At 46.5% G+C, this 14,012-nt stretch overlaps 1 protein-coding gene across 1 annotated transcript; it reads right to left on the bottom strand.

The window, feature by feature from the left end:
• Positions 1–142: 142 nt before the first annotated feature.
• Positions 143–13,745, bottom strand: lrrcc1 (leucine rich repeat and coiled-coil centrosomal protein 1). Its single transcript, XM_064346289.1, has 20 exons — positions 13,377–13,745; positions 13,083–13,129; positions 12,732–12,937; positions 12,450–12,515; positions 12,111–12,278; positions 11,364–11,533; positions 9,969–10,166; positions 9,639–9,844; positions 9,241–9,424; positions 8,844–8,992; positions 8,434–8,617; positions 7,953–8,092; positions 6,125–6,326; positions 5,550–5,735; positions 5,109–5,283; positions 2,199–2,362; positions 1,535–1,743; positions 1,201–1,338; positions 836–971; positions 143–672 (listed from the first exon to the last, which is right to left on the bottom strand). The coding sequence occupies exons 2-20, from the start codon at positions 13,124–13,126 to the stop codon at positions 562–564; spliced, it is 3,036 nt and encodes a 1,011-aa protein (XP_064202359.1). The 5' UTR covers positions 13,127–13,129; positions 13,377–13,745; the 3' UTR covers positions 143–561.
• Between the last annotated feature and the right edge of the window lie 267 nt (positions 13,746–14,012).

Here is a 14,012-nt window from a genome sequence, read left to right as displayed (position 1 = left end):
CATACTGGGTTTGGCTGAAAATCCTCTTCACAAAGTTAATACACCATCGTCTAGGCTTCAGGAAACAATAAAGATAATGCTTGAAAATAGCAAAGCCAGGTCTTAAGTAAATGTGGCTTTATCATATACACACAAATAACACTGAGGATTTGTGACTTTATTGCAACAAATATAAATTCATATTAAAAATAAATTAGTTTGGAGGAAAACTGGTAAATAAATAAAGGCACAGTGGTCAGCTTGATAGACCTCCATACCTGGGAGGTCTTTCAGGGTGGGGATTGAAATCTGACACTTTTCTTGCGGGGGGGGGGGGGGGGGGGTTATTTAATGAAGGGATAATGCTCAAACAATTTTACAAAATGACAACATTATGGCAAATAATAAAATCATTAAAAAAAACACAAAAACAGGGCTTTGTCTAACTAAATTTAACCAAATTGTAAATATTTACAGTCAGATGAGATGGTGTTATTACATTTTTAGTTATTAATCCTTGACCCCACACTGAACCCTCCGAGCCCCCAAGGGTTTTAAACGGAAACAGTCTCCTCTAACAGGTTAAAAGTCCTTCAGCACGCTGGTGAGGCGCGCCATCTTCTCTTCCATTGCCTTCTTGGTGCTCTGCGTCTCCTCTAGGAGGAGCCTCATCTCCTCCTCCACCAGACACACCTGGATGAAAAGAGCACCTTTAATACACGGAGTCAGGGAATGAGAGAAATACCACTGCTGACAGAAGACATGTTTTTACTTTTATACATTCCTGTTAGGAGCAAGTCAGGTGCAGGTCTGGGTATATTACAATAAGACACAATGAAAGTTCTGGGAGTGAGACCTTCTGATTGGCCTGCTCAATCTGTTTCTGCTTCTCATTGGCCAGGTGAAAGAGCTCGGCCTGATGGGTAGCCTGTGCGCTCTCCAGCTGCCTCCTGAAAGCATCGTCCACAGTGCGCAGCTTCTCCATAACAGCTCTGCAATTACACAGACACACACACGTACATGAAAAATAATCAATAGCATGTTTAAGCTACATACAATGTAAAAGTATGCTGAGAACCACACCAAAGTGAGTTATGATGCAAAGTACAAAATATTAGAACCAAATGTTTGCCTAAAATAACACGTTTTTTCAGGGCAACCGTGTCATTGCTCTGTGGGGAGGCTGTTGCAATAGCGATAGTGGTAGTGATGTCATCTTACTTGTGCGCCTGGACGGATCTGTCCCTCTCCTCCAGGAGAGCCTTTTCTTTGGCATCAAAGCCCTCCTTCATGCGCTTCACCTGTTCCTCCAGGCGAGTCAGCAGGTCCGCTTTGGTCTTCCACTTGGAGTTCATGGCACTGAGGTTGGGGTTTGAACAGACATTTGGCCATTTAGCAGACTCCTCTGCAGAATGGCTTACAAGGAAGTGTGTATAACCAGACTAGAACAACAGCACTAGACCTAGAAAATCTTTGTTTGTGTATGTGTATACCTGTGTGTGCGTAGGTGTGTGTGTGTGTGTGTGCGTGCATGTACATACATATTCTGGCTCACCTGTAAGCACTTTTAACTTCCTCCAGTTCTAACTCCTTGTCCTCCAGTTGCTGCTTTAGCTCCTCCTTCCTGTGGGTCAGAAGCTCCACCCGCTCCCTCAGGTCCCGCACAGGCCCCGCCTCCTCCTCCAGCTGCTCCTGGAATCTCTTCTCAGCCTGCAGGCTCTCCTCTCTCAACCTGCGGATCTGCTCGTCCCTGTCCAGAAGACCCTGGGGGCGGGGCAGGGACAGTGAGGTAGGGCAAGACAGGAAAGGACAGACGAAGACAGAGGGAGGAAAGAGATCAAGGGAAGGAAGATCAAGGGGGGAGAGAAAAAGAGGAGGGGGCAATGAAGAAAAATGGCAGGGGAGACAGAATGAGTGATTGGGGGAGCAAGAGGAAAAGGAAGCAGATATTAAGCAAGAGAGGGTCAGATAAAATATTTTACCTGCAGTCATATCATGGATATCCGTATCATACGAAAAACTATCCACCACATTTTGTCCTATGACCTGACCTTAATAAAAAACTATTTTCAAGCGCTACATCACAACTTCAATATACATATATATTTTTTGACAAACGTAATAAGCGAAAACAACTTCTGTCATGTAAACAGGAGCATATTAAATGTAAAATATTAAAAATAAAGATGAGACGGTTCAGACGGCCCCACAGGTTTCACCTGCTTCAGCTTGCGGATGGTCTCCGTCTGGTCGTCCACGATCTTGGCCTTGATCTTGAGCGCATCGTTGTCCCGCTCGTTCAGCTTCTTCTGGGTCTCCAGTTCAGTGGCCAGGACCTCGATTTTGGCCTCCAGCCGCCCCCTGTCCTGGGCCAGAGACGCCCCTACAGGGGGATGCACATGAGACCGTGGCTTTACCCTGGACTGTAAATGACGCTGCCCTTTTATATCGTCACACACAGAATCCAAAACTCCGCTTGGCCATCTGCTGCCACTTGTTGAAAGGCGCAGTGCTGCTGGGATATTTCAGGCTCATTTCACATCTGAAGCACATGACCGTTTGTGTATGTATGGCTGTCACCTGCCAGATGTTTTCTTTTATTTTTTCCAGCCCAACAAGCCGTAGATGTATCCTTACAGTAACATGCTGTTTTACTGGTTTTTGGCTTCAGAGGAATGTATTGAAAATCATTTATATAACCAAAAAAGAGCAAAGGAAATATAAGAAATCTTAGCTGTTCTTACTGCACTAATAACAGTAGTGAGACAGTGTCAGTAACATGCCCTGCCAAACTGCTGATTATGCGCTTAACTGAAATCTGATCAACAGCGAAACCAGAAATGTAACAAACAGAAACTTTAAACAACAAAATGGAGTAACTGGGGCTTCTCATAAAAACAGCAACTATAAATAAGGGTTATTATACTATGAATTAATAACACAGTGTTATGAAATAAAAGCACAGTGTGGACAGAGAAGCCTGCATTCCCCATTGCATTATTCTTCAGCACCTGGCACGCACTGCCAGCGGGAACAGGAGCTTTGTATATTGAGGTCTCGTGGAACTCAGATCAAACTGGCAATATCCCAATGAAAGGCAACAGTTAAAGAATAAAAATGCAATCAGGCTAAACTTGAGAAACCTGAAATTTCACTCCGAAAAGTGACCTTTAACATCCATGGCAAAGAGAAAATGTCATTTGAGTAATTATGGACATACAAGTAGCAAGCTCCCTTTCAAAAAAAACGTTCCAAAAAGAATGTGCAGAATTCTCAGCTCCAGTCAATCTGACATTTAGGAATAGATATTATATTATGTGAAAAGCTGTTGGAAGACTAACGTTCTTTTTTTCTGCCTCTTTGGACAACGGGACTTGTAATTTATTCACCCAATTTTTTTTGGAATATATTTATTTCTTTAATAGGGAAGCGTTTATCAAATTTCAGATTTAAACGCCATAACACCAATTTCACCGATACAGAAATTGGTTCATGGAAATTATTTTAAATAAATGGCAATCCATCAGTTTATTGCGTTGACTCGATTTGAGGTGTAACCTACATTAACCTTAAATAATTAAAAACCTACCGCGACTCCAGCTTGCAACATGTGCAAAAGGCCACTAGATGGCACTTCTCCACCATTTTTTTAAAAAGGATTAGCGAGAAACCATTTTCATTATTTATCACTGTGCAGGTGTTTCTTTATTTTCCAAACACTGTGACCCAGGAGGACTCTGGAGAACACAGTGATGAATACAAATTTTGCCCTGAAGCAATTAAGCAGCTATCACAACATCAAAGGGCAAATGTAGCTGGTATGCAAATAGTTTCCCTTCTCAAACGCAGCTTTGCAAGCTAATTTTGATAATTGCATGTGAATGCCTCTGTGATAAGCACTTTTGCTTTGGAAAGCAGATCTGCATGATTCTAAAATGGAGATTAAATCAGTGTTGAAAAGGGTCTAAAAAACTGACATGGATTTATCTCAATTTGCAGTGTAGGATCTTGGAGTAAGTAGTTTATGTGTTGTGTCTGAGAGAGTTTACACTTTCATGTAATGGCAGTGTAAGACTAAGCAGCACTGTAGTATTGCATGTTTCGAATCCCATACCCTCCAGAGTAAAATCTCAGTGTAGTGTAGTAGTACAGTGTTAAACTCATCTTGCTGGGCCAACCCCTGAATGCTGTACCCTGCAGTGTTGTATCTCAGTGTAGTGTAGTACAGTGTTAAACTCACCCTGCTGGGCCAGCTCCTGCCTGCTTTAGCCTACAATGTAGTGTAGAATCTCAGTGTAGTGTAGCAGTACAGTGTTAAACTCACCTTGCAGAGCTAACTCCTGCCTGCTTTACCCTACAGTGTAGTGTTGAATCTCAGCGTAGTGTAGTACAGTGTTAAACTCACCCTGCTGGGCCAGCTCCTGAATGCTGTACCCTACAGTGTAGTGTAGGATGTCAGTGTAGTAGTACAGTGTTAAACTCACCCTGCTGGGCCAGCTCCTGTCTGCTTTACCCTACAGTGTAGTGTTGAATCTCAGCGTAGTGTAGTACAGTGTTAAACTCACCCTGCTGGGCCAGCTCCTGAATGCTGTACCCTACAGTGTAGTGTAGAATCTCAGTGTAGTAGTACAGTGTTAAACTCACCTTGCAGAGCTAACTCCTGTCTGCTTTACCCTACAGTGTAGTGTTGAATCTCAGCGTAGTGTAGTACAGTGTTAAACTCACCCTGCTGGGCCAGCTCCTGAATGCTGTACCCTACAGTGTAGTGTAGAATCTCAGTGTAGTAGTACAGTGTTAAACTCACCTTGCAGAGCTAACTCCTGTATGCTTTACCTTACAGTGTAGTGTAGAATCTCAGTTTAGTGTAGCAGTACAGTGTTAAACTCACCCTGTTGGGCCAGCTCCTGTATGCAGTACCCTACAGTGTAGTGTAGAATCTCAGTGTAGTAGTACAGTGTTAAACTCACCCTGCTGGGCCAGCTCCTGTATGCTTTACACTGCAGTGTAGTGTAGAATCTCAGTGTAGTGTAGTACAGTGTTAAACTCACCCTGCTGGGCCAGCTCCTGTATGCTTTACACTGCAGTGTAGTGTAGAATCTCACTGTAGTGTAGTACAGTGTTAAACTCACCCTGCTGGGCCAGCTCCTGTCCCCAGATCCGGCGCTCAGACCGCAGGCCCTGGATGACGGACTCCTGGGCGGTGAGCTGGGACAGCAGCTTGGACTTGTCCTGCTTCAGCAGCTCCAGCTGGACGCTCCGCCTCCTGTCCTCCTCCGCGTTCCCCTCCAGCGAGCGCACGCGAGTCTGCAGCGCAAGGAGAGGAGCCAGAACAGCACCGTCAACCCCCCGCACCGCGTGACAGGAGAGAAAAATAACTCCCCTACGCCCTGTCCAACCCAGGTGCACGCTAACAACTGGGCTTGGGCACTCCCCACATTATACTCACACCCCTCCTCTTCCTTTAAATTAGAGACCAGCCCCACCGTTTAGCCCCACCCACCCCCTCAACTCAGGGACCGACCCCACATTCTGACCCCTCCCTCCCCCTAAACTCTGGGACCGCCCCTGACCCTCAGCTCCGTGACGGCCTCCTTCCTGGACTTGATGAGCTCTGCGATGCGGCTCTTCTGCTCCTTCACCATGGCGGTCAGTTCCTGCACCAGCGCGGCCGACCGCTTCTCCCGCTGCTGGGAGCCGGCCAGGGCGGCCTGCTGCTCCGCCAGCTCCGCGCTCAGGTGCTCGAAGCCCTCCTTCAGCTGCGGGGGGGGGGTGTGGGGGGGGAGCACGGTGCAGAACAGAGACGGATGCATTCATCACATTTCAAACACTTAGAATTCATACTCTAACAACATAAAGCTCATGTGATGCCTCAAAAACAATACATGTGAAAAGTCCAAGGAGGCAAAACAAGCTAGTAGAAAAATGCTTTTGTCAAGTTAAATACATGAGCATGTTTTAAATTTTTGAACATAATGTATATGTATATTCACTAAGTTGAATAACACTCAGTGAGCAAAAACAGTATTTAGTTGTGTTGCTTGATTTGAATAAGAGAAAGAGATGAAGCCACAGGTATGCACGAGCCCAGGTGTTTTTTCCCCGCCACCATCATGTGCCCTCCATGCAGGTAGAGGGCGCCGGTTACCTCTGCAAACCGGGTGGCCTCGATGGTGAGCGCCATGCGGAACTCGTCCTCCAGCTCGGCGTACTGCTTCTTGGCGGCGGCCATCTTCTCCTCCAGCTCCGCCCGCTGCTGGGCATGTCTCTCCTCCACGACCGCCACCTCCCGCCGCAGCGACTCCTGAAACTCTGGCCCCCCGGGGGCCAGCCGTGACTCCAGCTCCTTCCTGCGGGACAGCAGGGGGCAGCAGAGAGCAGCGCTGAATAACACTGCCGAAACGGCCAGCACCCCTGCCTGGCCCACACACCTCAGTGTTAGTCCGGTAGAAACCTGCATTTGTTCTATGGTACCTCTGCACCTATCTTGTATTAAGCCGCGTTTCCACCAAAATTACCCGGAACTTTCAGTCCCAGGAACTACTTTACCAGGAACTAAAAGGTTCCTTCAGCCAATGGTTGTCTGCATTTCCACCGGGGTCTAAAGTACCGCGAAGATTAGGCAAATTAGCCCACTGACGTTGTCGTCGGTCCATCTGTCATATGATTTCTTCTGTAACCCCATACTACCACCGAAGTAGCCTACATTATTTTCTAATAACCGGGACAGCCCGGAGGGGTTTATTCCACTTATATACAACGGGTTACCAACAATGACTATATATGGTTACTTTTGTATTTATTGATTTTCATATATCCTCTCAAACACATTCATTAACAGCAGAAAACATGCACACGTTGTAAACAATTTGCTGTTTTATTACTTTCTCGTCGTCAATTCCATATAGGCTAATCGCAAAATGACAAGAATAGAACGAAAACTCGGACTTGCGTGAAAATGTAAATTAGTAGTGGTACAGCCACCGTTTGCTTTCCTTCGAAGTTACTGCTAGCCGAGCAGCGATGTGTGCCCTCCAGATGCGAACCATGCACCATAAATGAGTCCATAGTCTTCATGGGCTTTTCGTGGAATTGAAAAATGGCAGTAAAATTGAGTAAAATTACGGCAGTCTGAAAAGGCTAAAGGGAAGATTACTAGAATTAACCTGTTATTTTACCCGGATAAAAAGTGCGGAAGGTGATTTCCAGTTTGCTTGTACTGTATCACCAATGTTAATTATGCAGATCTACCGCATACCTCACATAACTGTATCAAACGTTTTGAGTCAATTACAACGGGCTAACAAAGAAAATCCGGAAGAAAATATTCAGCAACCGAATTAATCCGTTTGAATGTTTTGGTAGCCTACGTAATATGCTGTCCCAGCACGAATGCTTAGCATTTTATAAAACGAATAGCCTACTAAAGCAAGAAAAGAACAGAAGAGCACACGTTATAATTCCAAGACGTTGACAGGCTATAACCAAAAGTAGGCTACTGCGCCGCATAACATACAAGTTTGATTTGAAGTTATTATGAAAATAAATTGGTTTGCCGCTGCATATTTTCAAACATGGCGGGTAATGGCGGAAAATAAATACAACACAAATGCTACGAGTACTCGACCAATCATAAATGTTCAGCGCTGCAAGCTCCACCCAAAAGGTTCCTGTACTTTCGGAAAGTACTACCCCCCGAGCAGGAACGTTTTGGGGGGTAAAACAAAGCCCCCAGAACTAAATTTAGACCCTAGTTCCTGCGGTGGAAACGCACTGAGTTCCTCAAAAGGTTCCTAGTTCCGGGGTATAGTTCCTGCGGTGGAAACGCGGCTTTAGTCTGTTAGAGACCTGCATTTGCTCTATGGTACCTGTGTACCTAGCCTGTGTTAGTCCGGTAGAGACCTGCACTTGTTCTATAGTACCTGTGTACCTAGCCTGTGTTAGTCCGGTAGAGACCTGAATTTGTTCTATGGTACCTGTGCACTTGCTCTCTGGAGGCCAGCAGCTCGTGCAGCTGCTGCAGCTTGTCCTTGTACTGCCGAGCGGACGCCCTCAGGATCTCCACCTCCCTCCTCAGTGCGGAGGCCTTGTTCTCCAGCTCCTGGCTCCTCTTCATCTGACAAACCCCAGAGACAGGAGAGATCGCTGTGAGTTAAAGTAAAACCTCCAGAAAGAAAGGGACTTAAAGAAGCGATGGGTGAGTGGGGGCCCACGAACTGAGCCCATAATGGGTGGTGCCACAGTGTCAATGTCAATCACTGACTTTATTGAACCAATCAAAACAATTCCAGCACAATGCTCCTCCACAGCAAACCAACAATGGACCATGACAGATGACAGTCCCATCCCCTTTTGTTTGATAGAGCCTCACTCTCCAGTCACTGCTCAGACACATAGCCTTGCTGTCACTGTGCTAGCGGCTGCGATATGCTGTGAGATCTCAGTGTGGTTGTGTACCTCCTCGGCCTGGTGGCGGGCCCTCTGTGCCTCGGCCCGGGACACACTGTCCTCCAGACTGCGCAGCGCCCTCTGCTGTTGGTCCTCCCGGCTGCGGGCGAGTTTAAGCTCCTCCTGAGCGGCACGCTCCCTCTCCTGGAGCTCGGCGCGCTCCGCCCTCTCCTTCAACAGGAGCGCCTTCAGCCTGCAGCCGCACACACACACACGTATACACACACACACACACGCATATACACACGCATATACACACACGTATACACACACACACACACACATACGCATGCACACACACACACACACACACACACATCACAGGTCAGTGATTATCAGCGTGTGAGAGTGACCTTTCATGGGTCAGTGATTAACACAGTGAAGGGTGACCTATTGCAGGTCAGTGATTAACCGCTCACCGGTCAGTGGTGTGCAGGGCCAGGTTCTGGATGTCCTTCTCCTCTCCGGCTCTGGTCTGGAGGAGATTCAGCTGCTCCGTCAGCTTCTTCACAGCCTGTTCCGCCTTCCACCTCCTCTCCCTCTCCTGGTCCCGCTCCTCAACGATGGCCTGCGGGGGTGGGCATGCACACACGCACACACACACACACACACGCAAGGTAAGAACAAAAACTAGCCGACCCTGTGTCCCTCCAAGACTATGGTTGAGGACCAACATTCCCTGGACCAACATTCAACACCATCTCTAGACTTCATTTCCCAGGTGCTGATGGGAAATTAAGTCCAGATACAGCATTGTTAAAGTATTCCACAAACTTTTATACACCTTCTATGCCAAAACAAAGTCAGTCAGCCTACCCTGTACGTCTCCTCTTCGATATGAGAGGTGATCTTGAAGGTGGGGGCCCTAGTGCTCGTTTTCAGTCCCTTCCTGGCCGTGGCCCCCGTCTCCACGTGCTGAGGTGGGCCCCGAGAGACCGCCTTCCTCCGTGGACTGGCTGCCTTTTTGGCGGATTCCCCTGTGGTGGTCGTCTCTAGATCGCTGCCCAAACATAAAGCGAGTGAGAAGTCAGTGAGTTGAGTGAGTAAAGAGAGGTGGGCTAAATGAGTCAATGAATAATGAGCTGAGCGAGTGAACCGTGTGATCGAGCCGGGTGAATGAGCAGAGGGAGTTGAGTGCACGAGTCAGTCAGTAAATGAATCGAGTTAGTGAGTGAGTGAATGAATCGACTCACAGCCTGGACCCCAGAGCACACCTGTCTGATCTCCTGCCTTTGGGGTCTTTTGCGGGTCGTCTTCCGGCGGTTTCCGTGACAACCCTGCGCGTGGGTAACCTCGAGCGCCGCCCGCTGCGGCGGTTCTCCTTCCCGCTGTCCACCTCGCTCTCCGAGGTGTGGTCGATGTCCCGCTTCGCCTTCCGCACGGGGGTGGGGCCAGGGCTGGGGGCGGAGCTGCTGGGAGCCTGAGGGGCGGAGTTAAGGGGGGGAAAGACACGTCTCAAACAGCCGTGTCAAACACAGACAGGAGGGTGGGGCGAGCAGGAGGGAGAACGGCCGAAGCCAGGTACCTGGCGTCTCCTGGCTCACCTGTGTGAAGAGCTGAGACAGCTGCCGCTCCAGGTTCTGGATCCGGAGCGTGTTTTGCAGGTCGCCGCTCCCCTTCTCGTTTCCAGCGGGGGCGCGACCTGCGGCCCCGGCCACACCCCTGCCGCCTACCCGCTCCCGAAACTGGGCCAGAACTTCGTCAATACGCGGTGTGGTGAGAGCTGTGGTGTCCGAGTTAGGCTGGGGGCAGGGTGAAAGGAGTACATACGCACACACACACACACACGAGTGCACACACACACACACACACAGGTACACATACACAGACACACACATAAATACAGCAAAAGTGGCACTAATGTGGCACAGCATGGTGCTCATCAAACCTTTCAATCCTGCCACCTAATGCATTACCAGTGACCTTAGGAAAGAACGTGCTGTACAACTGATATTAGTTATGAAAGAGTGGAGACATTTTCCCTGCAGACAGCGTGTCTAAATGGGACACTGAGGATCATTTATGCCTCTTTAAAGGTTAGAATGAGCTCTCAATCACAGCGGGCTTCAACGTCCTGCTTTCTGATCCAAAATATAGCTGCACACAGCTAGCCAAGTCCATTACACTGCTAATACAGCTACTCGGCTTCCCTAATGGAGCACTTTTATTACTAGTTTATTTGTGATTCTGCACTTTGATATGTTTATTGGGACAAATACAGCACGAAGAAGAACTTTATCACAGACTCATTCTGTAGCTATAAGTTAATAACCAAGAATCAGACCAGCAACAATCAGGATCTCATTAGTGCATGCGTTCTACATAAAAGCCTGATGTTTTTCCACAGTGGCTTTATCCGAATGTTTTTCCAAACGTTTCCCCTCCTTCTCGGTGACCTCTGTCGGATTCAGTTTGGGCCCTCACATATGGAACACCGACTTTCCCCCACGCTGTGCAGCGTGAGGCTGGCATTACTCCTGGCGCGGAGCGTTTGCGCAGCGCGCCAGTCAAGTACGCTACACACAGCGCGCGCTCAGTGCCTCAAAAAGGGCTTATGTAACAGCTGCTATAAACCAGCGCGGGCGCCGAAAGGAAGCGAGGGCCGCACCGCTTCTGCTATGCGAACGCTCCGCGTCCGTTCTAATTCTGGCCCCAAAACATACCTCGCTTAATCTAAAACCAGTCAATACCAGATAGTACCGGTTATTTTATTTTTTTTACAGTACTGAAAAGTTTTTGTTTATTGCTCACGTTGTTTCATCAGTGATACTAAAGGGCTTGATAATGTCTAATGCATATGTGCTACCTCCGGTTTCATATCCATTCACAGTCGACTGCGATTCCTTAACCCTGCGGTTCTACGGTACCTTTCCTCACCCTTAGTGAAATGTGGGACGGATGACGAATTTTATTAAAATCACTGAAGAAAATGTGCCCACCTTCTCGGCACTGACGCTGGCGTCCGAGGACAGCAGGAACTCCACGAAGTCCTCCAGCCCGGGAATATCGATGGGACAGTCGTCCATGAGGGGAACGGTGTTCCCCAGGCGGTCCACACCGTCCAGGGCCGTAACCTGTGGGAGGGACTGGAGGACCATCTCCCTGTAACCTTCAGAAAAGGGCACACACGAGCAGGAAGTCACCACCAGGGCTGATTCATTCTAAAAGGGAATCAATCCCTAGCATGTTTTTTTTAAAAGGTTTATGGTACACAGGTTATTGGGTTAGGATGTTTATTCAAGCTGACAGTTCACAGTGGAGGACTGAACCCCCAAACTGTTTGAGTAGCATTACACAAGCAGATTTCAGACATTTTTTTTTTTTTTAGAAAGCACGTCCTGACAAAATTTCTACATAATCAGAAACGTAATAAATTGCCTTAAAAATCTTTGTAAAAACTGAGGTAGACCCACCTTCCCCACCCACTCCTTACAATACAAGAGATATTTACTGATTTTCTTTAGTTGCAGAGCACCTACCATGTTTGCCATTTTGTCAGAGATAAACCTGTAGTCGTGCATTTTGTTCCTGAGAAGTACTATATTTTGTAGGCTTTGAGAATAATGACATTACATTACAGGCATTTAGCAGATGCTCTTATCCAGAGTGACTTACACAACATAATGACCTGTAATAACAGTATAATGACCTGCCACTAAAAAAAAAAACTTTGTAAGAATACCTACCTGGAGTGGCACATACTGGATTACTGCTGCCATCCATGCTCAGAATGACATCATTCAAACTCTTCAATCCCACCATGCACTGCAGCAGCTGCTTTAAGTTGTTCAAGCGATTGCTTTGGAGATTGAGATGTTTTAGTTTGTACTCCTTACCATGGAGGTACAACAAACCTGTAAACATGAGAATGACGTCAGTTGGAAATTACACCAGTCAAGAGCTTAATTCAGCAAAAACACAATTAACTATGTGTGAATTCACTTCAGTGATTTCAATCAGAGATAAAAATGCATTAATGTTGCATAAAATGACCGTTTACAAATATTTGAATGATACAGACTTACCAGTTAAGTCACTTATTTGATTATAAGACAGGTTCAGTCTTATCAGGTTCACAAGACCAGTAAGGCCTAAAATAGAGAAGAAACAGATCATGTTCTGATACAATACATCTGGCATTAGACATACACATTTTGTAACTGATGATGAAACTTACAATGTGAGAAATTGTCTGCGCAACAAATTCCCAACTTTCAAAAAGTAATTCGAGACATCATCCTCAAATAATTTCATATTAAAGGAGGGAGGGCTTCTAAGACAAGTTGGTCGGCAAGTAGGGTACTGACCTTCAATCTTGGTTATTAAATTACAGGACAAGTTGAGGGTTCGCAGGGAGGAAAGCGAGTCCAACCCCTCGATGCGAGCGATCTGATTGGACGACAGATCCAAGTGTCGAAGTTGCCATGTTGTAGTCAGTCCCTCAATCTTTGATATGCGATTACAGTGAAGATTCAGCGATCTCACATTAACACTCAACGGGACTTCAAACAAACTAAAAACAGACAGAGAAGGGACTGTAACAATCAGGTAAACATCAATACCACAGTATTGTCATGATATTAAGCACTTGCAGTAGACTTTAAGTTGTCCAACAAATCAAATGTTTTCACACTGGCTACGCCTGCAGTCTTCCATACCTTTTTATGTTCTTATCAATCAGACAAAGCTCCCCATCCGCCATTATCTAAACATTGAGAAGTGAAAAAAACAATGCACATTATGGTCATGATCTTTAACGTCGTTACCTTGCACGATCAGACAGGCTCCGAAACTCTAGCTAACTTTATCTGTCTGTAACAGCCCATGACCAAGTTTAAGTCAAGATACCATTACAGACTTAAATAGTCAACGGCAGATAGTTCCCAGGGGTCTATGGTCCCAGGTTGCAACTAGCTAAGTAGGAAGACGTGCTATCAATAAAGTAAACTCACCAATAATGTGCTGAGAACGTAACGTTAGGTCAAGACACATTCTACCAAGACAGGACAATGACTATCGTAGTGCTAGCTAAAGTAAAATTTCAGTACAAACTCGCCGAGTTACTGTAGACTAGTTAGCTAGCTAACACAATAGAACCGCTTTAGCCAGCTTGCTCTATCCGATACAGTTATTGGAGATCAAACTTGTGGTCACATGTGACGATGTCTTTCGATAGTAAGTATCCGATGATACAGAAAATCCCCCGTTCCTAGTTAACTAGCTAGTCCTCGCTCTGCAGTTTACACGAGACTGAACTCTACCAGTCCATTTATTTTGCCGCTGCAGAGCTTGAAGTAGCCGCTCTGTTAAGCGCTTCCGGGTGACGTCACACAATATTTCAAACTTCCGTGTGCCTCTTCCCTGTTCCACAAAATACTCACAGAACTGTTTGTTGCTGCTCCACCTGCTGAACCTCATGGTTCAATTACATTTGTCAGTACAGTGTACCTATTCTATTTATTATCTTTATTTGGGAATATATTCAGTGTTAAGCAAGCACAGTAATTAACCAAGTAAAATATACACTGGGGCAAAGTGTGGACATTTCCTCAAAAATAAGGCAAAGGATCCTGTGTTTTGAAGAAATC

This window comes from Anguilla rostrata, chromosome 8 (assembly GCF_018555375.3).
Source record: "Anguilla rostrata isolate EN2019 chromosome 8, ASM1855537v3, whole genome shotgun sequence".
Lineage (NCBI taxonomy): Eukaryota > Metazoa > Chordata > Actinopteri > Anguilliformes > Anguillidae > Anguilla > Anguilla rostrata.
The sequence above is the reverse complement of the archived record's forward strand: the minus strand, read 5'-3'. Positions and strand labels throughout refer to the sequence as shown.